Source organism: Fusarium falciforme, chromosome 4 (genome assembly GCF_026873545.1).
Source record: "Fusarium falciforme chromosome 4, complete sequence".
Lineage (NCBI taxonomy): Eukaryota > Fungi > Ascomycota > Sordariomycetes > Hypocreales > Nectriaceae > Fusarium > Fusarium falciforme.
This window is the reverse complement of record NC_070547.1, coordinates 2,314,799-2,341,102: the sequence shown is the minus strand read 5'-3', so window position 1 is coordinate 2,341,102 and position 26,304 is coordinate 2,314,799. Positions and strand designations below refer to the sequence as shown.

Here is a 26,304-nt window from a genome sequence, read left to right as displayed (position 1 = left end):
CCAGTATAATCAAGTCATTCTATTATACAGGGAACCAGCATGACAAGATATCAAATAAAAATAAGAATAAAATCAAAACGAGCCTTGGGCGGGGCTTAGAGCGGGATTACTACTAATAGCAGTGGAGAGACGGTCACGAAGAAATGGCCTCCTCCCTGCACATCCTAGATTCGCGATGCAAAAGAGGATATTCCCGTTGATGAGCGGCCCATTCTCGAGGCCATGGTAGATCTGTAAACAAACAAGCCACTTCCATTACGGAAAAATAAACAAAGATATCAGACATATCCCATGCTTGGCACAACACTCGACATCACATCAATCTGGTCGGTGAGAACCCATCTCTCAGATGACAATGCACCGACTAGTCAGTCGGTTATCCTCACCAACACCACACAAGTCAGAGCACACACCAAAATCGTGGTCAAAACAGCCCATGGCTTTGTTAATTTGCGGACAAACACGTTACCGAGAGCTAATTTCGTGTGCCCGAGACACGGGCCACCAACCCTCAAGCCTTCTTCTCTCTCCTCTTTCGTCCACTCCCATCTTATCACATCCATGCCCGCGCCTGCTATCGAGGCTGTTGGGTCCCACCTCGCTCGCTGCCTTGCCTTGTGTCCTCTGTCCTGGCCATTCCCCGTCCTTCCTTGCCTGATCCCAACCAACTCCCCCGCGCCGAACCCTTTCACATGTCGTGGTATCGAACCTCTCAGCATAAGCCATTACCCCCAGGGAAAGGCCATATCCAAGATAGTCATAAAAATAAAAAGGACGTAAAAACGCCGTCAAACTCCTCCAGCCGTGCCTCCAGTGTAATTCCAATAGTTGTGTCTCGTAACCAATTCGACTCCTCCAAAACGCGTGCCGGAATAAATGTCAAAGCAGGGAGTGGTGGTGAAGTGAAATTGCGCCCATCCATGCCCGTGGCGTCAATGCCGGGAGCCTCATAGTCGTATGCTGGCTCCTGCAGGTACCCCAGGCCTATTCCATGTCTCGCCCTCTCTTCGCGTCTTCGTTTTCGGTATGGACCTTGTGATGCATGTCTAAACAAATGAAATTTCGTGATATTCGAAGGATCGTCAAGTTTGTGTGCTGAGTGAGCATATAGATGCTCTTGGTCGTCGGTATGATGGGTGAATAGTGGTGTTGCCATTTCTGTCGACTCATTCAATCTTGCGTCGCTTTCCCTTTGGCGCAGGAGCCATTCTCGGTGTGTAAGTGACGGTTCTTGTCACAACCTCCCGAATGTGGCGCACACTGGTTCGTGAAGACTTCTTCTTCTCGGCGAACCGGGCCTTGAGGGCGGCGTCCCAGTCGAATACTGAGTGAACTGGTCTGGCACTGAAGGGTGAGCGAGGAGTGGATACGCTCAAGGGCGAGTCCAAGTTAGCCACGCTAGGGCTGGGTGGCAGCTTGAGGCTGGGAAAGGTAGCAGGCCCTGTAGGAGGGGCAGACATGGGAGCAGTGTAGGTGAATGGGCTGGGAGGCACCATCGGTGCCGTGGCCGGAGGGGAACGGCCGGTTGAGGTCTTGGAGCTGGTGCTGGAAGCCGATGATGGCGGAGTGGTGTTGCACTTGCTGGAGGCGTCGGTTTCCTCACTGGTTGCCGAGTCCGGGATAGAGTCGGGAGTGGTTTCACCAGAGCTCGGAGCTGGTGAGTTGAGAGCCATAGCCTTGGTGAGGAAGTCGGTATAGGCTGAAGGCGGGCTGATAGGCGTCTTGATGAAGTCCGGGTCAGGCTTGAAGTTGAACGAGATGGCCGAGATAGGAGTTGCCGAAGTGATCTCGGAGGGAAAGGTAGCGGTGACGGGGGTGGTGAGCTTCCCCAACTTGGGCTTGGCGGTAGGCATGGTGATGATGTTTGAGCTGAATGTACTGTCGAGACAAGGCGGTTGAAGTCGATCAAGCTGAGTCGGGGAGTTTACTGTAGGCAGGGTGCGTCGAGGTAGATGAACCAACAGCCAACCCCAGGTAATAAGAATGCAGGCAGATGGGAGCAGCGAGCGAACAGACTGACTGAGGAAGAGGTGGAAGCAAGAGTGTGGGAGATGGCAGCACCGGGCGATTATAAGGAAACGAAGGGCTGCGTCAAGTATTTGGCGCCGGGAGGAACAAAGTGGAAGAGGTGGGCGCTTGAAGGGGGTGTGAAGAAGTTGGAACAAGGTGGAGCTATGACGGATATGGAGGAGAGAGGGTGAGAGTGGAGGGGTAGGGGGAGTGTGTTGATCGACCCTTGCCAGATGGATGGAGGGATGGATGGGGACGACGTGCTCCGTACAATGCGGGATGGGCACAGCACAGCACAGCACAGCAGGACTATACAGGATACAGCCCAGATGGAGCTGGCGCGTGTGGGAGACACTGCCAGGGAGCAGCAGAGGACATGGAAGCTGACCAGCAGCACCAGCAACAGGCGCGTACGGAGGTGCAGAGCCTGGTCAGACAGGGCAGACAGGGCGGCAACTGCACGAGAAACGACAACGCGAGCCGGGGAGGGGCGGGTCTAGCATCCATCCATCGCCAAAAAAGATGCGCTGCGACTGCTGCTGCTGCTTCTGCTGCGTCGAGCCCAGTCCAGTTCAGTCTGCGCGGGCTGCAAGCGTGCAATGCGAGGATGTGACTGCGTCCATGGTAGGCTCCATGCCCTGCGCGGGACAAATTCTAGCGGGTGAGGACGGATGATGCAGTATGCTCGGGCATGTCACTTTGTCTCTTTCTTTTCCTGCCAGCCGCCAATGGGTGGGTGGATGGCGCTCTGTGTTGGTGATGGGGAAGCTGTCTGGCTATGCTTGCACAGCGTCTCTCCAGAGTTGGCCTTTGACCCGGATGACTGCCAGCCAACGCCTGGGTTTGGATTGTGACAGACTTCCTTGTGAACTTGCCTCTCTCAAGAAAGCCCATCGCATCCTGTTGGTATCAACGTGTTGGCCGGCGGCTCAACTGCTCAGCTTCAGCGGGCCGTGGTTGGTGGTGGCACAGGCGCTGTGATGGCTGTAAGTTGGAAGGGCCCAATCGTTAATTGGGATTGGGCGACTCTGGCGGCGGGTCAGGAGCCATAGCCAGAGGCGCGTTAAAAGCGGCGGCACCGACCTACGCCTACTCGAGAATAGGAGGTACCCAAGCAACGAGCGACTAGCAGGGGGGCGGGAGGCTTGATGATTCGACAGGGCAGGGGGCGATCGAATGCCTGGTCTCTTGCTTTTTTTATTCTCGAAAGCCCCCTTGAGCAGCCCTTGAACAGTGGCCCGTCATCCTTGCACTGACCTGGATCCCCTCGAGCTGTTTGGCTGCTGGGGCCGTTGCTGGCGCCGGGGATGGGTTTCCTGGCCCAGATGGTCGGTGAGGAATGTGATTCGACCAGCGAGGCCTGGGGAGCACTTGGGGAAGACGCCATGTCGGGCGGCTTTTCGGCTTTTTGGTAATGGTTTGGCTTGCGAGGAGGCAAACTGCCGAGCGAATGGGATCTTGCCCATGGCAGATTGAGCTCTTTTGACAGCGACGAGGCCTGTCTGGTGCTGACGACTGACGACGGGTAGTGACTGCGGCTGGACTGCGGCTGACGATTGACGATTGACGTTTACGAGGATAATGGCTGTATCTGTCTGTCCTTGTGAACTGTGTCTTGTGATGCCATTGATGGATGGAGGAGCAGGGGTGGTTGCGAGACGGAGGATGAGCAGTGTCTTGGAAGAGATGCGAGTCCGCTATTGGCTCCTGCCGCAACTGCTTTCACCCTTGAATTTGGAAGGAGTTACGAACTGATGACGGATGGCTCCTGCTTGGTTGGTACGCGATGAATATCTGCAAGACACCAGGTGAAGCACCTTCCTACCTAAGGTGACCTATTTGGAAGACCTTTCTCATGGAACCCATCTCTAGCAACGTTGAATGCTCGCTGTGGCCACTCCCTTTCCATTAATAGATCTCGTTGAATGATGTCTGCCAATGGTTGAAAAGACTCGGCCGGTTTGTAATACAGCTTCAGGTTCAAGTGGCCGACCAGATGGATCTGGGGTCAGGTCGCTTCACCTTGGGACAATGTCTGCGAGACCACGCGCGCGCAAAACTCCAGTTGCTGTCTAAATCTAGTCCAAGTTGCGGCGACCATGGGCGTCAACGAGAATCCGCCGTGTGATGGGCGTTTAAAGAGCTTACCACGGATATTGTGGTCTGGAGCATCTGGCCAGCTTTAAAGAAGCGCGCGTCAATGCGAGGCATACTCTACTGCAGCAACAACCAGTTTCCAATTCTTAGCTAGTGAGGCCAAAGGCCGCCCATCAAAGACCACGAAACATTGCTGGTTAACCAGTCAACAGCCGATTGACACCTATCATTGGTGCTACACCTCGTGGTTTGTGAGAACGGTTAAAGATCTGGAGCACTCGAAAGCGAGGCGCCGATGCGAAAAAACACGGTCTCGGACACGGCCTTGGGCACGCGAGGTTCGAGTTATTTTAAGGTACGGAGCGAATGGGGCTTTGCATATGATGGAGTTTCAGGCGCGAACAAGCGGATGAAACGAGACTTGGCTGGTCTTCCTGAAACAGCTCCAAATCACCCGGAAATAAGTCATCTAGTCATGGGCGGCAGATTGTAACAACATGCTCGTGACCATACGTCAAGAGTCTTTTCGTGTTTTGTGAGTGCCTGTCTCAATTCATGGTTGGTCCTTTGTCCAATATCGATTATTGGGCTGGCTGCCTATGGTAACCACGGCTGGCATAGTGGCACTTCGGCCTCCTGGCGCGTCTATTGACGAGCACCGTGAATTCTGGTCCTGTCGTTCGGCTGACAACCCTGGTCTAACATGTTGTCACGATGTTGTGCTTGGATGTGAGGGAGCCGTGAAGACCTCACTGCTGCCTGGCAGAATCAAGACCTCCCCTGTCCCTGGAGTCTGCATATCCACACACCGGCGACTACTCGATTAAGAAATATTGTCTGGACGATATCCTCACCGAATGGGCAAGTCAGTGAGTCCCGAGGCAGGCACTGTTGGAAATACCTTTTAAGTTGGGTACTTTGGTGTTGGTCCAGGGTAAGAATCCATCCCGGACCTCACTGTTGGATTGCTCCCCTGTGAGCCCAACTTGTCAGAGTTGGTCGTTGTTTTTAGATACAGATTTGGCATTGAGTAGATCTGCCGTGGAAATGTGCCGACTTCCTTTCGATCTTTTATTCGGGCTGCAGGAATTGCGCTTTAAGAATTATGAATTATGACAATATATGATGTTCCGGACTGCCCGAAACCGTCACTCATCTCTAAACCACAATAGAAACATGCACCAACATTGTCCATACATAGTATCTCAGACTGCAAAATTTCTTCCCACCAAGAAGAATATCACTTCAAACATGCATTGATATATCGAAAAATATCGACAGAGCCGAGAGGGTAACGTCCAACCCCCCACAACCGACCACCCCCCACAACCGACCACCTGTTTCCACAACAACACCAAGGTCATGCGATCGCGATGATCAATTAATAACCAACAACGGGAAGCTGTATTGATCTGATTTTTTGACTAGTGAAGGTTTAGATGGAATGTATGCTCTAGATCAGCTTGTTTTATCTTAGAAACCCTCATGGCGGTCCTGCGCGGCTGTATGATCTTGAGCATCGCCTCACGAGCTTTCTTGATCGCAGGAACCTTTGCAAACTCAGCGTTGCCATCAAAGGCGACTTTTTTCCTTTTCTTTGGTCTTAATTCTTCATTCTGATGCTTTAATATTGATATTTCCTTCGCCTGCATCTCCAATGTGACGCTATCATCCTCACAATGATGCCCCATTTTCCTCATAAGCAGCGACACGACCGGAGGGATCTCATAGGTCAAGGAGATCACGTCAAGTGCCCGTTTCACCTGTGCCGTTGAGCGAGGAGTCCTTAGAGGACATTCAGAAGGACTTTCTGCAGGCGCAGGCGGCGTTTTGGGCCTCTCAGGTGTCTCTGTGACCATCGGGTTCATCAGGACCCGGGCCACGCTGACTGGCCACAATCCTGAAGCCTTCCAGCCTGCTATGATGTTGTCTTTGGTGATTGCTTCGATCCGGGCCTTATGATAGTTGACGAGGAAGGTTATCTTGCCAATTGGCGTTGAGTCTGCGATGGAGGAGAGGTCGGAAAGAAGGCGACGGTACGCGGTCTTCAGAGGACCAAAGACGGCAACGTCAAGGGGCTGGAGGACGTGGGAAGAGTGAGGGATAAGGAATAGAAGATAGATGTTATTGTCATAGCACTCGAAGAGGAATTCCTCAGTCATATGACTACCGTGACCGTCAAGAATAAGGAGTCGTGGTTCCCGGGGGTCCTTGGGCGCCGTCTCCGGGATAAACACATTACGCAGCCATTGGAGCGCGATCTGGTTATTCGTCCACCCTTTCTCAGAGCATGTGAAGTTCCAATCTTCAAGGAAGTCGATGTTATAAGGGAACCATTGTTGTTGAACTGATCTGCCTTTGAAGATCACTAGGGGCTTCAAGACTCTCCCCGTCGCCGAGATACACTCGAGAATTGAAATCCAGGACCTTGAACCAGGCTGTTTCAAAAGTGCTGACTTCTTCTCTGCTCGACCGAGAATGAGACCGTTGAGTCCGATCCCTTCCATCATACCGACTTCGTCTACATTGTAACGATGCTTCTGCTTGATCTTCTTGACGGGCGGCATCATCAGAAGCATAAAGAAGGCCTTAATTAGTTCAGTAGAAGCGCCGTAATAGCGGTCAGAGTTAATCTTCTTGCCTTTGAGTGTCTTCACGTCTGAAAAACGCGTTAAAAAACCCTCAAGCCAGTGTTTTCCGACACCATCTTTGAAGCCGTTGCGTATGGCCACCTTGCCGGCGAAGTCTCTGACTTGCGAGTGAGAAACAGGGCAGCCTAGGTCGTGCTGGATAAGAATCCAGTCTCGTAGCTTCCTTTCCTGCCGTGGCGTAAGCTTTTGCCGGGCCTCGTCATGCTCTTTTCGCGGATTGCAGCCGTGAATTCGTCCCTTGAAGGTGGAACGCGGTATCCCATACGCGTCGGCGGCCTTATTCATTGAAATGCCGTCTGCGTACATCTGTAACGCATCTTGCATATTCTGTTCGGTCCATTCGGGCATGGCGAAAACGATGCAAAAGTCGGCTTGGCGATAGCTTCAATATTGGTTGAGAAATCGCGGTCTGAAGATGTGGCCTAATGGTGTTGCAAGGTGGAAAATGGGTGGTCGGTTGTGGGGGGTGGTCGGTTGTGGGGGGTTGGACGTTACCGCAAGACAACAGCCATTCTCGGGAGGAAGCGTACTCGCGTGGAGTACGTACATGCGTCATCCAGGGGTGGAGTCCAGCCACTCTCGGCCAACGCAGACCGACAGGTGTCAGCCACTGTCAGCCAACATCTGGAATGAGCATCATGACAAGGGCAGCACGAAATAGGGGATATAAAAGGAGGAAAGAAGGGAAAAGGCTATTGACTAAGAAAAAAGGGCAATATATGTAAGTGAATTAATAACCATTTGCTCAGCTCTCTATCCAGAAACAAATGTATGAGTAATTGACCGCCAGCTGTCGCGCCCTTTCATTGGTGTGGCTTAGCCGGTACACGGGTGGCACTTTGCTGCTGCCCACCAGAAACAAACCATCGAATGCATGACCCCACCGACCTCGCCCTCCAGCTTCCAGTCCCGTCCAGCCCAGAGTCCACCCGTCCCGTCGTCGCCCTCTTCGGCTCCTCTGCCTGGCCTGGGAAATCGCTGGCGCGCTGGCATCCATGATGGCCTGAACATCCATGACTGACACTGAGACTGAGCTTTTTCCCGCCTGCTGCCTTGCCTTGCCTAGGTTGTGTATCGCGCCTTCCGATCCATCCCCCCACACACCGTACCCGCCCAACCCGCAATCGCCGTGCGCCTTGTCTGTGTCTGTGTGTGAATGAGGGTGACTTCTGATCTCATCATCAGAAACCCAGCAAACCACGGTTTTCTCTCCCACTTTCAATACTCTCTTCCCGTCCCATTCAGCTCGCCAGCCTAGAGTGTGTCACGCCATCCTCTCACTCGTCGACTCGACTCGACTCGCAGCCTCGACTCCCGCGTGACTAACGGACTGACAGCCAAGTAAGCACCTTACCGTGCCTCGCGACGCTTTCCACGTTGGACTCTTGGGTCTCTTTTCTGCCTATCCCCGATCCAACGGCCCCGACCCGACACCGTCATAGTCATAGTCATACCTGCCCAGGCACCCCTCTTGGTCTCAGATCCCTTCTCTGACTCGGTCTACCGTCACGACTACAGCACCTCCCTAGGTAGCTTTAGTCACCCGGCTGCAAACGCCAACGCCACCTCTGAAATCTGCGCCCTCGTTCTCATCCTCCGACGACCCTTCTTTGCCTACCTACCCATCCCAAACCCTTTCCTTTAAAAACCGCCACGATTCCCCCCACCACGAGGAAGCGGAAGGCTGCTGAGGCGACGATTACCTCTGCCAACAGAGACGAAACACCCAACAAGAGAATCATCGCCTCAGCCGCCGTGTCGGACAACCACGCCCTGCCCCCGACCCCGGTCACCACGGCCAGCAACCCGATGGATTCGGACGAGGAGTACATGTCGGCTCTTTCGAGCGACGACGAGTTGATGCAGGACGACAGTGGGGACGAGATGTCGGCTGGTGACGGTAACCTTTCCCTTCTAAACAACCACCTTTGCCTTGCTCGTTGCTGATAAAGATTCGATTTAATAGACTTCGATGATGAAGAGTTTGACGAGCCCGATCCCGACTTTGGTTTGGCCAAGGATCTCGATAAGAAGAGACAGGCCGCCCACGTCGTATCCTACAAAGTCTACGAGCCGACCGACATTCAACGCCAACAAGATGACATGATCAACGAGGTCAACATGATCCTAGACATGCAAAAAGAAGACGCCGCCATCCTGCTCCGTTATTTCCGATGGAACAAGGAGCGTCTACTTGAAGATTATATGGACCGCCCTGAAAAGGTCATGGAGGCTGCCGGCCTGGGTAACAGCTCGGCGGCGCAACCACAGCTGGAGGTCATCCCCGGCTTCATCTGTGACATCTGCTGCGAGGATGAAGACGGTCTCGAGTCGTTTGCCATGAAGTGTGGTCACCGGTACTGCGTAGAGTGCTACCGCCACTACCTGACGCAGAAGATCAAGGAGGAGGGTGAGGCTGCTAGAATCCAGTGCCCCTCAGACGGCTGCGGTCGTATCCTCGACTCGGCCTCGCTCGACGTGCTTGTGACGCAAGAGTTGTCGGGTCGCTACCAGGAGCTTCTCAACCGGACATACGTCGAAGACAAGGACAATTTTAAGTGGTGTCCTGCCCCTGACTGTCCCAACGCCCTCGAGTGTGGCGTCAAGAAGAAGGATCTCGACAAGATTGTCCCCACGGTCGAGTGCCGCTGCGGCTACAGGTTCTGCTTCGGTTGTCCCAACCCGGATCACCAGCCTGCTCCTTGCGAGCTGGTGAAGAAATGGCTCAAGAAATGTGCCGATGACTCGGAAACGGCGAATTGGATATCGGCCAACACAAAGGAGTGTCCCAAGTGTAATTCGACGATCGAGAAGAACGGAGGCTGCAACCACATGACCTGCCGGAAGTGCAAGTACGAGTTTTGTTGGATGTGCATGGGGCTCTGGTCTGAGCACGGCACCAGTTGGTACAACTGCAACCGGTACGAGGAGAAGAGCGGTGCCGAAGCACGAGATGCGCAAGCAAAGTCGCGAACGTCTCTTGAGCGCTATCTCCACTATTACAACCGCTATGCCAACCACGAGCAATCGGCCAAGCTGGATAAGGACATTGCCCAAAAGACAGAAAAGAAGATGGTGCAGCTTCAGACCGCCTCGGGCATGTCCTGGATCGAGGTTCAGTACCTTAACTCGGCGTCCCAGGCCCTCCAGACCTGCCGACAGACCCTCAAGTGGACCTACGCTTTCGCCTTTTACCTGGCTAGAAACAACCTCACCGAGATTTTCGAGGACAACCAGAAGGACCTGGAAATGGCTGTGGAAGATCTATCCGAGATGTTTGAGAAGCCTATTCAAGAATTGTCCGACCCTAAGCTAAAGGTGGACATCATGGATAAGACCTCGTACTGTAACAAGAGGCGTGTGATTCTCCTCGCCGATACCGCCGAGAACTTGGCCAAAGGTATGTGCAACCCTTGAAAACCCGTGTATTGTTCATGACAGCATGACTGACTGATCTTTCATCACAGGTGAATGGGTATTTAACTCGGACCTCGTGGCTAACACGACTGCTGGGCCCGCCCCCCGTCGTTAAAGCCGGAGGCATCCCCATGGGGAACGCTCCAAAACTCTGCATCATAACACCGTCCACTGCCCCCAACCAGCCAACGCTTGGTTGGACGGTATTTTAACCACTGCCGTATTCTGGCCACCCGCTGGATAGGCAAGCATACGGTTGAGACGAGACACCTTGACCTTGCACCAGAAGTTGATATCAGTGCAACAACTATAGACGGCGACATTGCTGTACAGCGACATTCTTAACCAGCCCGCAACTGCCACCGTGGTACGTGGCTTCTCAGCCTCATTGCCACCTTTCAACACAAATTTGTCTTTACCACCTGTTTTGCAACCCCCCTTTTCTTTGTTGTCCGTCATCAGTCATTCTTACCCATCATGAGAACTAGACGAGGCACGAGGCGTGGGTTTTTTTTAGGCGTTGGGCCCACCATAGCTGGAGGCGTTGGCGCGAAGAAGGCGATGATGATGAATGGCTTGGTTGTCCTCTGCAGTGGATGTGGATGGATGATGGAATGGGATGGGAGGTCTGGGTCTTGGTTCATACATAGATTTGTTACGACATGTTTCTGCAACGCAGTCATCGACATGGATCACGAGGTTTATTCAGCGAGTACATAAAGAAACACATCACATTTACAACTACAGCAAGACAGCCATTTTTGTGCCTTGAAAAGAGCGATTGTCTGACTTGACTGCGAGGCTTTTGTGCGTGCTACCTATTTGTTCACTCCTTGGAAAAATCTGAATGACTGCGAATTGGGTATTATTGTAGAACCCCTGGGCAAAACTTGGTGCCAAAAAACGCCTATTTGATATTCTGTCTCCTCCTACACCGACAGTGTTCCACTGTGTCTCAATACGCACGAGTTTCCACAAGACGCTAACTCCGACCACATGTTGTATGTACCTACAGAACGGCAAGCAATGGGATGCGTTCTGACGGCTAGCAGCTGCAGTACAAGAAATAAAAAAAAAGCAAAGTAAGAAAAAGGTTGGAGGAATGCCGTGTCGATTAATTCAAGTTTCGCTTCAATGGCCCCAAGTGGGGGGTATGAGAGGGAGCTGGCGACGCTCTATGCAAATGCGAAGCGGGAGAGGTTGAGCTTCTTCGGAGGTGCAAGCTCGACTTCGTCATCGTCCTCATCTTCCTCGTCACTATCGGGGATGATCTGGTCCTCACTGCCTCGGTTCAATTGCTCCACCTCCTTCAGGTTGACCTTGGGGAGGGGAACGAATGCTGGGTTCACAGGAACGCCCGAGAGGAACTGCCTGTCAAGGCTGTTGCGTGGCTTGGGCAGCTTGGGAGACATGGGACCGCTGAGGGCACGAGCACCGAGCCGCTGCAGCGGCGTCATTCGAGAAGCGGCAGTCGAAGGCGCGGTTGAGGGAGTGGATGCCGCACTGAATACCGAGGAGCGTCGCGAAACATCCGAAGCAGGGGTTTCAGTTGGTTTCGAGTATGAGAATTGGCGGAGATTGGGTCGAGAGGGAGTCTCGGAAGGCTTTGAGAGAGGCGCGGTTGATCGAGGAGGAGGCATAGGATCTTCAAAAGATGACATTGGTGTCTGTTCATGTTTGAAGGATGCCTGACTCTCACTGTCGGCCGTGGTAGTGAAACTGTCGCTCGTGGTGGTAGTTTCCTGGCTCTCCCTCTCCTCAAAGACTGAAATGGACTTTCTTGACTTGTCGGCAGGTTTCCAGCCTTCAAAGTCAGGAAGAGCCATAAGTGCCTCATCAAGAGAGTCGTCTGACAGCAAGTACGCATCGCTCTTGGCCCTTCTCGGGCTTCTTCGTAGCTTTGGAGCTGAAAAGAACCTGCTCCTCTCCGGCGGAGAATCAATGGGCTCGGCTTCGTTGTCGTCACACAGACGGGCCTTCTTGGGTGGTCTGTTCATAGGATCGGTCGAGGGGGCCGCGGATGAGTTGGACGCCGTACCCACAGAAGACGTACGTCTTGTGGTGGGAGGGCTGCCAGCAATCCGAGCGAGCATACTGGAGATTGGCTCAGTTCGGCGGCGGTTGAGTCGTGGGGATGATCGCGTGCGGTTGGAAGGACCTGGGGCCGTGGGCCGAGTTGCTTCATCAAGATAAGGCCTGGGCAGAGGGAACACCCGGGGAACCAATCCTCCTCCGGTAATTTGCGAAACTCGTTGAGGGTCGACTTCGAAGCAATTGGGATCCATCTCACCCATAGGTATCCGTTGGTGACCCTTGAAGTATGAGTTGATGGGCTTCATGGGCGGAGGCTCATCGACAGAGCTAGAAGTGGTCTGTGAATGTCTTCTCTTGGACGGCGTCAGAGGGAGAATGATGGGCATCTTGGTGATGGGATTCATATCACCCTTGGCCACCGCTCGTGCAACTTCGGGCTCCACAAAGGCTCCAATGAAGGGCATCTCCTCGGCAGTCCGCGTACCATCCAGGTCAGTGAGGTGAACGAGCTGCTTCTTGTTGGGACAGAAGACCCATTGATGCAGGAAGGTCAATTCGGCCTGGTAGAACTGGGTCAAGTAGTTTTCCGAAATTCGCTTGCCCTGGAATTGAAGCATGCGCACTACTCGTTCGGGAGCTTTGGTCTTGCGGAGCATTCGATATGCTGTCTTCAACCCGACACTTGGAAGACCATCCAGATAGTCACATCCGCTCAAGATAGCCATTCGTCGAAACTCGGTATCGGACCATCCCGTCAAAGAAACCTCCCGGCAGGCGCAGAAATCCTTGCGATTGATCTCGATGCAGTTTCCGTACTGGTCCAGCTTGGTCAAAAGCTTCTTGGCACCGAACACGAGGAGATCAGAGTCGTCCGAAATGATGCCGTGGATCAGACCCTGTCGTTCGAGGTAGACGAGTTGTGCATCGGCTTCGTAGGGGGCGACAACGTAGGGAATATCGAGCTTCTTCAGCTGCTGGATAAGAGCGGATGCCATCTCGGGGGTGATATCGATGCATTTCTGAAACTCCTGAGTGGCCTGAGCAGGCTTTCCAGCTCGAAGGAGCTCCATGGCCACCTTCTTCTTGTCATCTCTCTTCTTGGCACGTGAATCCTCGGTGGCAGCTTTGCTGGGCAGATAGTCGCCGTCGAATACCATGTAGGGGGTGACACCAAAATGGCGGAGCATGCGGACACGCATCATGGCAGCATTGATGTACCTGGGGAGTCTCAATTACTTCCGTCTACATTCACTGGTGCGAGAAAACTTACTTCTGAGTCGGCTTGCCCTGCCCAAGCTCTAAAGCACAACAATAGGCCGCACGATGAAGCCATCCGTACGCGTCGACACCCAAGGTTTGTCCATCATATTTCTTGAGCTCTGTTGGCTTTTGGATAGACTTGAGAAGCGGCAGAAGTCCTGACAATAGGTCAATATCATGTGTTCGAGGTGATTGAGGAGCTATTGGTGTGGGCTGTACCGGTTACACCCATCTTGAAGGTCTCGTGTCAGGGTCAGTGGCGATGGCAGGCCGTCGAGCTTGCACTCGCTGCCCCCAGCAGGGACTCGGGCAGCTTCAAGCCAGGCGGGTTCGGAGTTGCATACGTTAACAACGGCACATTGAGGTGAGCTAAAGGACGCGTCGAAAGGTTGATTGGCACGCGATGTCGGGTCAGCAGCACGTCCGAGGCGAGGAGGGGCGTGAATCTGGCGAGCGGGAAGGCAAGCCCGGGATGAGCTAAAGGGCGAGGCAAAGACGAATGCGAGAGAGAATGTCGTGAAAACGCTCAAGGCGTAGTCCGGGGTCAAAAGTTGATCAAGTCTGATGTCCAAAGGCGGTGGGGATAGGACGAAGGATGTTTTGTGTGGGAGCTGGAGGCTCGGCGGGCAGGCAGGGTACATCGGCTAAGTTCGTCTGTCTGCCCCTGCCTGGGACGCGACGGGACTGGGACAGTGGAGGACCCAACGGGAACCCCCTGAAGCAGCGGTTTTAATGGGCGCGTCGATAGGCGCGCTGCCGTCGTTTTCAACCACTAAGACTGCTGGGAAAGGATTAGTTCCCGCCGCACTGGCATTTCCCCAGCAACCTGACCCCGCCATGACGATGCGACTTTTGAACGCCAAACGCGAGGGAGGATCTTGAAAGATGGCGTCTGATAGGTAGTTGTTGAATTTGACAGTAAATGGATATGATAAATTAATGGATTCTAATGTATATCTGATCTCGGCGCGGAACACGGCCCTGGAAACCCAACCGTTGCTGGTTCTAGAAGATCCTTAACCGAGACATTAATTAAGTTGAGATCCAATCTATGGCACATGGGCTCAAGGTCCACTATGAATGGCAACAGCTACATGGCCTCAACCATGGTAAAGTCAAGAACCAAAGAAAAAAACCCACGTAGTCGATGCGTTATTCTTGTTTATTGTTGTTGACTCACCAGCCTCCAATATCAACACAGCTGCGGCACGTACAAAACACATGTTCTTTCACCTGCGGGCAGCTGCAACCAATTTAACCCCGGCATATACCCGCCACTTTATGGGCTGTACACCGACAACTTGTGGAGCACCAAAAAAGACCCCGAGAAAAAAAATCCTTGCAGAGGCACAGAGCAACTTATACAGCATCAAAAGAACTTCACCTGCTCGACACGCCAGTCAAGATGCCTTCTACGCTCAGCAAGACCCGAAAGCAAATCTCCAAGAAGAGGAATGGGGTTGTTAATGCTCTTCACGAAAAGTCGAGAGACTCTCTGCGCCTTCACAAGGCTGGTGTGAGAGATCAGCGCATTGAGAAGTTGGCTGCCGCGAGGAGCAGAAAGGAGCAGCCACTCGGTATGCGACTTGAAGCAGAAATTTTGAGATGTGCTCATAACTGACTTGCCTGCAGTTGAACGTGTTGCCTTTTTCCAGCAGGCCCTGCGTGTTAAGGAGAACAAGGGAGTTCCTGAACTAGAAGAGATTCAGCGCATGATTCACTCGTAGGTTTCCAATGTTAACCTGTCATAGCACTCTCTGACTGGGTTTCTAGATATGTTCATCAGCATGATGAGGAATACAACGCTGTCAAGAAGACTCGTCGCCCTGGCCGACCTGCCAGTGCCAGGGAGGACCTTCTCAAGGCCAAGATTTCCACTCTCGAGGACGAGTACAAGGGCGGATTCGGTAAGCTCCCTCGTTTACATTAGTCGTGGCAATGTTAATGACATGTGTAGTGCTACCCGATCTTCTAGATGCCGACACTGTCAACTCCCTCCATCTTTGGGAGGGCTCTTGGTCGTATCTCCCCCAGTTGAAATGGGCCAAGGTCAACAAGGAAGGACAGGTTCGCCCGACCGCCTTTCCTACTGGCAGCACCAACTGAAGGCCTGATTATCGGGAGCTTTAAAACGACAAGAAACGTCGGTGTCACATAAACACCAACTGCCCCTGAGTCTCAAAATCTCTGAAGGGACCCTTATAGGATCTGACTTCTGGGCTGATTCAGCTATCAAAAATTACTACCTCGGGCCACCAAAGCAACTGAGGTCTGAGAACGATACCCCGAGTCTTGGTCTGAGTGATCTTGACTCATCTTGACCAATGTTTTTGATCTGTTACCCGCAACTGGCGGATACCTTCAAGACCTTCACGATACCTTTACGATACCTTCACAGGACTCATAACAATTTGAAAGCAAGGCATACATCACTGCTTGAAACTATCAACTGACTGGTGTCCGGCATATTTGATAAGCGACAACCTGGGCAAACTAGGGGACCTAGCGGATGGAATCTCTCACTCCATGGACCTGGGCGGGCGTCTGATCAGGGGCGTCTGATCAGACGCCTCACTTCCAGCCCTAGTTTAATCAAGCTTGAGATTCAGTCTTGAGAAGCCATGGGGGTCTCAATTACTGGGTATACTGGAACACCTTGTCCTGGATGCTGGGGTCACAGACACACGCACATGAATTGATGAGATAGACACGTGGGAGCACAGCGAGAAGCGAATTGACGAATAAAAGCACCTTGGCTCTTCATATTCAAATTCTAGACTTGAATTAGCCTCTTTTGCAGCTAAAACCCCAGTCAAAAAGAAGTCATCAGTCAAAACTCAGCGAGTCGTAGAGGAAAGAGAGCACGTGATCGCCACGACCCCCGCAGTGGCCCGGAAGATCCCTCCAGTCTGAACCCGGGCAAATTGTTAGCGGGCGATGTCGTCCCGTGTCGGTGCCAAAAAAATTCAGAGGGGTGGAGAAGGAAGCTTGAAGCTTTTCGCATCTCATTCTTGTACAACCAAAAAAAATCAAACATCAGGTCATTCCAATTCTCCTCCCCCTCAACACCAATTCCTCCTTTTTTTTCTCTTCCTCCTTTTTTAATACCCAGTCACAATGTTCTCTGCTCGATTCGCCGCTAGGTCGGCGCCCCGCGTCGTCGCCCGCCTCTCTGGCGCCGCCCTCCGACAGACTGCCCGCCCCAGCACCTTTGTCAAGGCTTCCTCTCTGCGACCTGCCGCCTCTGCTTTCTCTACTACCGTCTTCCGGAGGGCTGCTGCTTCCGAGACTGACGGCGAGCTCTCGGCTAAGCTTGAGAGCGAGATCCAGATCGAGGAGGACATGAAGGCCAACGAGCAGGACCCCGCCAGCATCAAGGACTTCCTCAACAACAGCGCCTTTGAGCTCATCGACACCCCCGGACAGGAGGTCGTCAAGCTTGTCCGCAACTTTGGCGAGGAGAAGTGAGTATCCGCAGATCCAATTGGACCCTAAAAACACTAACATCTCCCTCAAGGATCACCGTCAGCTTCTCCATCGCCGACATCACCAACTACGACCCCTACGCCGAGGAGAACGCCCTCGAGGAGGAGGGTCTCGAGGAGGACCCCAGCCACCAGCGCAGCGCCCAGTCCAGCGGCCGCGCCAACGAGGAGATTGACGAGGAACTCGAGGACGACCTGGAGGACGAGGCCGCCGCACCCATCAACCTGTCCATCGTGATCGAGAAGCCCGGCAAGACCGAGGGCGCCCTCAACATCGACGCCACCGCCCAGGACGGCAACGTCGTCGTCGAGAACCTCTTCTACTACGCCGACGCAAAGGTCGCCAAGGTCGAGTCCCCCGAGGCCGCCCAGAAGCGCGCCGACGTCTACCCCGGCCCCCCCTTCGGCAGCCTCGACGACGACCTCCAGCTCCTGATGGAGCGATTCCTCGAGGAGCGGGGTATCACCCAGGCCCTCGCCGTCTTTGTCCCCGACTACGTCGATGTCAAGGAGCAGCGCGAGTACACCCGGTGGCTGAGCAACGTCAAGGCCTTTATTGATGCTTAAAGGACTGCTAGCAGTCGAAAATGATGAGATTCACAAGAGAAGAAGAGCAAGATGGAGTCTTTGATACGGAAGTCTTGTGTTGGGAATGGGAAATGCCGCTCTTGTTGTACAATAGGATGAGATCCAACGAGGTCAAACTACATGCCAAGATATGTGTAACGATATGACTGTGTCTCTGCTTTAACACCTCCTTAAGCTTACTCGCTCCCAAGCATGTTATACACTATTATCACCTAGTGAACAGACTTTTCGACATGAATGTGATGAATTGTGAACCTTGCTATCTACAACAAGCAACAGTCCCTGACCGAATAACAACTCCTACAACTCCGATTAACGAGTGCGCAAGCCCGCCATGCATCTGCTGCCCCGTGGTCAGTCAACCACCGCAACTCAACCACCCCGTGCTACACCTCGGCGCAATGAGTCTATCTATTCCAAAGGTGCCTTTCTGACACGCCGAAAAAAACAACAAAAAAAGTGTACGGTGTAAACCAAAACAAGCATGTCGACTTCATCCTTCCGTGTTCTGGGACAAGAGCTTCTGACCCTGGCCCTTATCTGATATCGTTCCCCAAAGTGGAATTGGTCATCTACAAAACACCCTCAAGTGACCAATCACCCTTCTGGGCCCTCTCGAGGACTTCACGGCCCTTATCGGTGAGATCCGGCTTGCCGTCGTTGCCTGTGACGTGTTGGAAAAAGACGGGTTGCCATGTCTCGTTCTTGGCCTCGCGCTGACGGGCCTTTTCACGTTGAGCCTCTTCCAGTTCTACCTTGACCTGAGTAGCCTTGCCGTATTGCTTGGCATGAATGGCCTCGGTGACACCGCCCCAAAGGGTGAGAGACTCATTGGGCAGCTGCTGCTCCTTGGGTGGGATGACCTTGGGTGCGACGTTGAGAGGTTCGATATCGATAATAGTAAACTGCTCCTCAACAGGGACGGATTTCTGCAATAGTTAATATTCATCATGACAGATCATTGAGAATAGCCACTTACAACAGGTCGGGGGCCCAGAGTGAAAATGACCTTCTCTTTCCATGGGCCGCTCAACCGGGCGAGCACGTCCTCATCGGGAACATCCTGCACGCGAGTCTTGGTATCGTTCTCGGGATCGTACTTGAAAACAACACCATCGATCTTGTTCGTCGTCCGTCCCAGCCAGCCTTCTTCAATGTAGTGCAGGATGACCTTGATCTTGGTCTTGGGGCAGGTGATGTAAGCCATCTCACTGACAGAGACGCTCAAGGCTCCGCGAAGAAGACCGCCCAGATGAGCCGCGGGGTGCGTAAGCTGGTATGTCTCGCCATCGCGCTTGTCAAGGCTGATAAATATGCCCATGTTGTGCTCGCCGGGGAGGACCTTGACCGAGGTGCCAGTGAACTTGGCCGTGATCTGATCGAAACCGCGAGCGGTGATGCCCTTCTCGGGGCAGGTGACATGGAAAGCGCTAACGGGAGGGTGATGGGATGTCTGTTCGGTGAGGTATGAAACACGGACGAGCTTGTTGTCCTTGGAGCTGCCATGTTGGGGCACAGAGAGTGACACGGATGATGCATTCTTGTCGCCCTTGGCCGCCACCTTCAAGTTCGATAAGCTGCCCTTGGGTGTGCCATTGGTCTTCTGAAGACCCGAGGTCTCGATCCTGGGGGCATTGTCTTCGGTTTCCCAATTGCACTAGACCACTGTCAGTCCCTCTGCCCTCTCAAAGATGGCCTGTTTCTTGTTGTGGCGGTGTGTCGACTGTATATCACGTACCCTGAAGAACTCGCCCAGGCACGAATTGTAGGGCTTGCACGGCTTTCCCTTGGCATATTTCAAGTCCTTGGTGAGCCAGAAGCGTACGACTTCGAGCATGCGGTCGAGGGCATCGTCCGAGGTGCCGATGGCGATAAAGGCATTGGGGGCATCGAGATAGGTCCAGTATTCCAGGTTCGGGGTGGGTTCGAGCAGCTGCGACGGCAGCGAGAATCTAACTGCTGCAAGGTCTGAAACGCCGATGAACCTATCGCGCAAGAAGCGGTCAGCATTGAAAATCTTGAGATGTCCATTTTGAACCCGTCTGGTCGTGAGTCTGGCCCTTCACCTCCACCGCCATGCTCCGCTCAATGGGGAGGTGGGAGCTCCGACCTCGCTGACAAGGGCAAGCAAGCTCCATCTCTCCCTGGAGGGGTGAAGGAAAGCGGTGGAAGCTATCGCAGCAGAAGGGGATCCTCGATAGCATGAGGGCCTCTCTTACTTTTTTAGAATACCCAAAAACGTGCGCAACTTGGATCCATCGCTCTGCGGTTCATCAGGCGTGTCGGCCGTGGGTGGCGGTGCCGATGACGACATCCTCGTCGTAGGACTCGATAAGCTGGGCTGGGCGAGGAAGCTGGGCGAGAGGCGCTGTGGTGCGGTGCGAGAGGGCAGCTTGTGATGGCTGTTGGGGATATGCTGCTGGATGCCTGGAGGAGGGGGCGGCAGCGCCGATGGTACGATGATGACTTGTCGTACGGTGGATGTAGGAGGTAAGAGGAGAAAAGAGGCAGATAATGAAGGTGTGGGAGAGAGAGAAAAGGGAGGAAGAAAAAAAAGTCTCGAAGGTTGCAGACTGAATCGCAAAAAGTTAAGAAAGGGAAGCGGCACTGTACCTAAGCCCAAGTGACGTTTTTGGCGGGGTGGGTGCCAGGTGCCAGGTGCCCGCGGTGTTGGAGCAAGGGAGGTACCTCTGCCGCCGCCTTGTCCTTGCGCTCACGGCAGGTACCCTGCGTCTTACCGTGAGGTGCTTCTAGGCCTGGTCACTTGAGCCAAAACGGCCAAGGAACGTGCGTCGAGCGCTACGGTCTGGTGGGGGAAATGGCGAGACGGGATATTTATGTTGAGGCTACCTAGGTATCAAGGGGCAGAAGACCATCTCAGGCAGGTAGGTACTGGTAGACTAAGGGGAATATGTACTTGTCCTGGCAGATGACAGCAATGTCTCTCCTGTTGGTTATCTGCTGAAACCATCACCAGAGACTTTACAACTCACCTCGCTCTTCACGTTCACACTCAACGCGCAATGTGAAGCCACAGCGTGATCGACAACATGGGTGTTCGCTCTCAGCGATAACTAGGCCCTTTTCCTCTTTGTTTGATAGTAGTAGCAGCCCCTTGTCGACGAGCCAATCATCAGCGCACATGGGTAGAGCCTCTGGCTTTCATCCCATCCATTCATCCATCCGATAATTAAGGAAGCGGGATTAATTATCAAAGGGGCCATATTGGACTATCGCACCGAGCCCGTCTCATCTCGTCAAACAGCTGAAGCACGGGTCCTAAGTGGCTATCTTGTATGGATATGGTTACACTGTCGACTGATAGATCGTGATATCTTTTCCTTGACATTGAGATCACATGGAGTGAGAGCAACGAAGTGGGTGTCCACTTCTGCCTGTTCTTCTACCTACCGATCCATGCCCCCTTTCTACAGACTTGATCAGGTCACTCAAACACCAATTGGAAACAATCATGACTTCTCAGTAAGTTTTACTATTTATTATTTTGTTTGTGCTTGGCGTGTACTGTTATTCCGCAACACCTACCTATCGTTGCGTCTTAACCTTCTTGTATGAATGCAACATGTGATGAATGCCTCTACTCCATGAGCTTTTCCATGTAGTGTGCCCTAGGTATCATGGATGCATGACAAGGCCCCCAAAAAATGTATGTCCTGGTTATGCAGGACAACAGCAACAACAACAACAAAAGGAGGGAGGAGAACGACAAACCCTGAAAGCACTATGCCGCAGTGTCGCCCTCAACTCACAACTAGTACCAAGAAATATGTTCGACAAAATGCAAAGGTGTACGCCAACGCCATGTCCATGGAAGCCTTTTGGCACTTCTAATAAATGCAGCCAAAGCCTCCCTATCCGAATGTTTTCCCCTGGTATCCTAAGTGACTGTCCCCAACGCCCGGTGCACCGTGGTCGGCTTCGAGAAAGGCGAGTATGTATGCATTGCAGCCTTGTGTTTGCTGCACACCACGCTCAACCCGAAACAAGTGTCGTTAAATCATGAAGAGTTTGAGAGACGCCGTGGAAAGATTCGTCGATGGAGAATCATTTCTGGCTGCTGTTCCAGGCGCTATCATCAATGTACGTCTCCCATTCTTCGAGAACGTTCTTAGCCGGAGAGTCAGATTCGCCTTGGTTGTCGCCTTGATTGTTCCAGCCCATGATCGCGAAGGGGTCTGGGTATTGCTCGTCCCTAGAAGCGGCTGTGATTTCACCCTCCTTAAGGGGTTTGGTATCAGCGGTGTAGCCAAAGAACTGGTTCGCAGCATCCGCGCCAGGATCCAAGCTGAAACTCTGGGCTTGCCACAGTTGAGGCTCGTTGTACATGGACGTGCCATAGGCATTGCTGAGACCAACGCCACCCAGAAACATCCTCGCTTCAGCAGGTAGCTGTGTAGTAAATGACGAACTCTCCGAGTTGAAGCCGCCCCTAACACTGTAAGATTGAGATTGTGTGGCTCCAAATGTCGACCCGTGGCGAGACCGAGGTGTCTCTGGGTGGGACATAGACCCAGGAGTAAGAGCTGGGGGTGACATGGGGCCGTCGTTCCTGGCCTCGGTAGGGGATACTGGTAAGCTAGCTGTGGATGGATTTCTCTCGTTGTGCTGTTGCCCGTTGTTCTGTTGTCCGTTGTTTTGTTGCCCGTTGTCTGCTTGCCCGTTGTCTGCTTGCCCGTTGTCTGCTTGCCCGTTATTTGCTTGTCCGTTATTTGGCTGCCCGTTGTTTGGTTGTCCGTTGTTTGGTTGTCCGTTGTTTGGTTGTCCGTTGTTTGGTTGTCCGTTGTTTGGTTGTCCGTAGTTGATAGGGTGGAAGTGCATGTTGAAAGGCGGCTCGCCAACACTTGGGGCTCGTGGAGTCGCAACAGGCGACTGAAGCGTCTGCGGTACGGAGAAGCCCTGACCGGTGGACCAATGCTGATGAGAAGCAGCCCTAACCCGGCTCTGGACGTTGGGGAAGAATTGATCAAATGTTGTATTGATCTCGTTGTTGCGCCAGTCGTTGTCAGTAGCAGAGAGCAGCTTGGACATAGCAACCCTGTTACTCAGATACGCGTCGACTCTAGCATTGAGCTCTGGGTTGGCGGTTTGCATGTGTGGGTTGAGGAGCCGATAGGAGCGCGGGAAGTCGTCGTCCTCTTCCTCATACATTTCCTCCTTCATGACGATCTCTTCGGTGATGCGAAAGGCCTTGCCCGTTCTCTTCTTGTGGATGTCGCTGGCGTTGCGGGCTGACTGGACCCGTGCCTCGATGCTCCGATCCGCGCGCCTCGAGGCGGCGATGTATGCGCGTTCCTGATTCTCGGAATGGGAACGTTCGGTGTTCTTTACCAAGAGGCTTCGGGTCAGTCATGTCTGTTGTGCTGGGCCAACGGGGATGGGTTCCCTTACCCTGCGCGTAGGCGGCTGTGTCTTTTCACCAGCGTCTTGGGATTCGCGAGTTCTCTTGGGCATTGTAAAGAGTGAAGGGTTTGGTGTTACTTGAGTTGAGTGAAGTTGAAAGACTGGTTCAGGAAGAATCTTAGGTGCACCCCGCCTAGACTCTGCAGGCGGAGGGTTGCCAAGGATGTGTACTGTTCGGTAGCTGTAGATGTGGATGGGATGGAGAAGCTGAAGTCGGGTCTGCCAAGGGTTGATATATGGCGAGTCCGACAGACGTATTTCCGTATTTCCCCTCTGTTGTTTGGAAAGATGCTTAAGCTATCCCGTTCTTAGCGTTAAATCGGAGTGTGCAAGGCGACAATATTTCTGCATGTGGCTGAAATCGAGGGTTTGTTGGATGGTTTAGATTCCGTGGCATGTGGTTGGTAGCCGGTGGAATTAAGCTTGAGGATGCAGCAGAAAGGACCGCCAAACTGCAGGAGGTATCCAAAGTAGATATGGAGATGGAGGAATAAGAACCGACAAGCGGGCAACAAGAGGGCAAAGCAAGCCGGCAGGGCCGTACTTTGGGTTATATACGGACAGGGCAGGACAGCCACAAACCACACCCACAGAAAGACTCTCCTGCAGAAGAAAAAAGAGACATCTCATCTCACGTCTCAGGCGCCAAAAAGACGTGTAGCTCGATCCGAGAGCGATCGAGCGACGTTGAATCGAGCGTAGCTATGACGATCGATCTCGATGAGAAGGTCGCTGTTAGCGCCTGAGCCATGGCACATGTACTGCCCCGTATCGAGAGCTAGAGCCACCAGGAGCCACCAGTAGGCCTGCAACTGCCCCGCCGGACCACCTCCGACCACCCCTGAGTGGCTCATTTCGGCCCACCCCCAGCGCAAGCCGCTACACCACCATTGATTGACCTTGGTGCACCCAACCCAAGCTCCCAGGAAGCTGGAGGGTGAAGTCGGGATGGATGGATAACAAGAAGATGGTGACGGGAACGAATGCCATGCATTTCTGCATCTGCTACTTTACTGTACCATATTCCGGGACGGCAGCAAGAGGCAATAAGCCATGCCCGGAAGCCACACAAGACGCCCTTGAGATTGAAGTCTAGCAGTCCAAATCGCCCTGCATGGGATTTGGACCTCTCCGCCAGGCCACATGCATCTAACATTGGACGCCTCGAAACTGGCTTGGTCAATAGGCCGAGCCGGGGAGTTGCGAACCAGACTTGCCTGGGTGAAAGAAGACAGTGCCTCACTTCAATGCAAGCTCTCCCCCAGCCATTGCCATATCTGGCGAGAGGATTGCAAAGTGCGCGACCGCCCATACCATCCAAGGTTCCATTGTCTTGCCTAGGTTGCCTTGTCTTGCAGTTGAAGCCCATCAGAACTTACATCCCCTTCGCCAGGTTGCAATCATAGTTATGCGTTGTGCCAGAACTCTCTTTAAAAGAACCCTTCGGGTGGCATCCCTGTCACCATGCCGTTCTATCACAACCTTAGTCTTGCCGTTTTCCTGCGGTCTCACCCGGAACTCTTGAGCAACCTGGACGCCTGGCAACCCGGTGTGCAAGGCCGTGTTGCATTGCACCAAGGTACCCCGTTAGCATCCTGAGCTGCCGGCATGTCCAGGATCTGTCAGGCAGGCTCCCCTTTTTCCCGGTGAGGAGGTGGAGAGGCTATCCAGTCTGAGTTGCCGCGGCCCTCCCATCGCAGAGAGACTAGGCCATCGGCCGATAAGACATTGCTCCGTGAACCCACGTTTTGTAGACTCGGCTCCCCAGATCGTGATCCAGAGAAAGAACCGTCAAAACAAACAATCGGCTGCTTTGGTCCATTCCCATCCGAAATCCACCATGGCAAACGTGAACTGGACGGAGCAACTCTTCCGACTGGGGGACTGGCACTATCAGATGTCAACCCTGCGTGGTAGTCAGCCAGAGAGGCGCTTGTCCAGCACAGACAGCAATGGGCGCAGAAGAATGGGACGTTCATCCAGGGAAATGGTAGCTTAGGTGCCGCATCGTGACCCAGTTCCTTGTTTTCCATGAGTTTCCCCCTTGCTCCATTGGACTTCCAGCCGGTTCCGTTTTCTGCCACTTCCCCAGCTTCCGAATTCGTGCATGCTTCGTGGCATTGCCTGGCCTCCATGGCACAATAGCACGGCATGGCGCGGGAAAGTTATGGCGAGGTGAGCCGTTTGGTGGGACTGGGCTTCGTACTGCACCTTTGCAGCAGTCAATCGAGAAGACGCTGCTCCTCGATCCAGCGACGTTGTTCCCGCATCAGGACATCGTCAGGGACGCGTTAGTAGCGACGGAGAGCGTTGAGGGGCTGAAGCAAAGGAGCTCGCACATCGCAATACCATCGGTCCCGACACCACCAAGGCGAAATTGGTGATCCAGACAGGCGGTGCCGTTGGCAGGGAATCGCGCCGCAGGTGTGCCCAAGCTGGCCAAGGCCCCATGTGAGGGGACGGAGCCGGTCTAGGCCATGGAGAACGGTGGGGGCCAGGGCCGTCCACTTCCTCCTGACGGCCCATGACGATCGTTTGAGTTGACGGCCGGCCCTTGGTGATTCTCTCCTAGCGCCCGAGAGGTATCGGGGCCGTGGATGACCGTGAATTCGGCATGTACACATCAGGTGTCGATGCTGGCCATCGTTGGGCTGTAATGCCACGAGGAAAGTAATGCAAGTTACACGCGAGTAACAGGCTGATGCTTCGCCCTCCACGATTGAACCGGATTAAACTGAATCTTTGAACCAGGCTGAGCTGGGCTAGGATCTCGTGGGAGATGCGTGTAGATGGAGTGGAGGGCCTACGAGGACCCCGCCGGCCTGACCTAAAAGCTTCTAGCTGGGAAACCGCCATCAGCGCTACCTTCCCGCGAATCTCCAGCGACCAACCACGCAGCTCCTTCTTGATACAAGCTCCCAGCGTATCCGACCATCCTCACCTTCACCACAATCAAAGAAACATCCTTTTCTTCTCCCTTCCTTTCATCCTCATGCCCAAATTGCGGGCCATGCTATGCCGTAAGACGGCGGCCAACCTGTCGCAATGATTGCGCAGTTCAAGGAGAGGGTTGAACGATACCCCTCTTGTTGCCCGAGGCTCCGACATCCACATTCATGCACAGGATGCATTCCGCAAACATGCAAGGCGGCTACGAAGCAGGTCTTGAAACCAGAGCAACACAATCAATCGGACGAGTTGGTCTGCTATCCCGCTCAGATATTGTATAGCACCTCGAACGATTGCCATGCTTTTCCTTGATCCTGAACCTCTTGTTGCTCCTTGGCTGTGAGTTGTGGTCGGATCCCTGCCTCTTTAGCCCGGACCTTTCTCTCCGGCAC

The 26,304-nt window shown here is 53.4% G+C and overlaps 6 protein-coding genes and 1 pseudogene across 7 annotated transcripts, besides 1 other annotated feature; 3 read left to right on the top strand and 4 right to left on the bottom strand.

The window, feature by feature from the left end:
- Positions 1-1,166: 1,166 nt before the first annotated feature.
- NCS54_00547800 (Hypothetical protein) lies at positions 1,167-2,126 on the bottom strand (the record flags this gene model as incomplete). The annotated part of the gene is made up of 1 exon (XM_053150979.1): positions 1,167-2,126. Exon 1 carries the CDS (start codon positions 1,851-1,853, stop codon positions 1,167-1,169), a length of 687 nt encoding a protein of 228 aa, XP_053006954.1. The 5' UTR covers positions 1,854-2,126.
- A 6,348-nt stretch (positions 2,127-8,474) lies between these two features.
- NCS54_00547700 lies at positions 8,475-10,290 on the top strand (annotated as a pseudogene). The gene is made up of 3 exons: positions 8,475-8,658; positions 8,725-10,158; positions 10,226-10,290.
- Positions 8,475-10,290: a sequence feature.
- A 1,060-nt stretch (positions 10,291-11,350) lies between these two features.
- Positions 11,351-13,701, bottom strand: NCS54_00547600 (Exonuclease 1; the record flags this gene model as incomplete). The annotated part of the gene is made up of 3 exons (XM_053150978.1): positions 11,351-13,427; positions 13,480-13,627; positions 13,689-13,701. The coding sequence occupies 3 exons, from the start codon at positions 13,699-13,701 to the stop codon at positions 11,351-11,353; spliced, it is 2,238 nt and encodes a 745-aa protein (XP_053006953.1).
- A 1,125-nt stretch (positions 13,702-14,826) lies between these two features.
- Positions 14,827-15,575, top strand: NCS54_00547500 (Hypothetical protein; the record flags this gene model as incomplete). Its single annotated transcript, XM_053150977.1, has 4 exons — positions 14,827-15,046; positions 15,102-15,192; positions 15,243-15,376; positions 15,427-15,575. Exons 1-4 carry the CDS (start codon positions 14,875-14,877, stop codon positions 15,573-15,575), a joined length of 546 nt encoding a protein of 181 aa, XP_053006952.1. The 5' UTR covers positions 14,827-14,874.
- Positions 15,576-16,586: 1,011 nt separating this feature from the next.
- On the top strand, positions 16,587-17,521 carry NCS54_00547400 (Hypothetical protein; the record flags this gene model as incomplete). The annotated part of the gene is made up of 2 exons (XM_053150976.1): positions 16,587-16,933; positions 16,987-17,521. 2 exons carry the CDS (start codon positions 16,587-16,589, stop codon positions 17,519-17,521), a joined length of 882 nt encoding a protein of 293 aa, XP_053006951.1.
- A 593-nt stretch (positions 17,522-18,114) lies between these two features.
- On the bottom strand, positions 18,115-20,024 carry NCS54_00547300 (Hypothetical protein; the record flags this gene model as incomplete). Its single annotated transcript, XM_053150975.1, has 4 exons — positions 19,762-20,024; positions 19,281-19,527; positions 18,522-19,199; positions 18,115-18,471 (listed from the first exon to the last, which is right to left on the bottom strand). Exons 1-4 carry the CDS (start codon positions 19,854-19,856, stop codon positions 18,115-18,117), a joined length of 1,377 nt encoding a protein of 458 aa, XP_053006950.1. The 5' UTR covers positions 19,857-20,024.
- A 1,583-nt stretch (positions 20,025-21,607) lies between these two features.
- On the bottom strand, positions 21,608-23,014 carry NCS54_00547200 (Hypothetical protein; the record flags this gene model as incomplete). Its single annotated transcript, XM_053150974.1, has 2 exons — positions 21,608-22,885; positions 22,952-23,014. 2 exons carry the CDS (start codon positions 23,012-23,014, stop codon positions 21,608-21,610), a joined length of 1,341 nt encoding a protein of 446 aa, XP_053006949.1.
- Between the last annotated feature and the right edge of the window lie 3,290 nt (positions 23,015-26,304).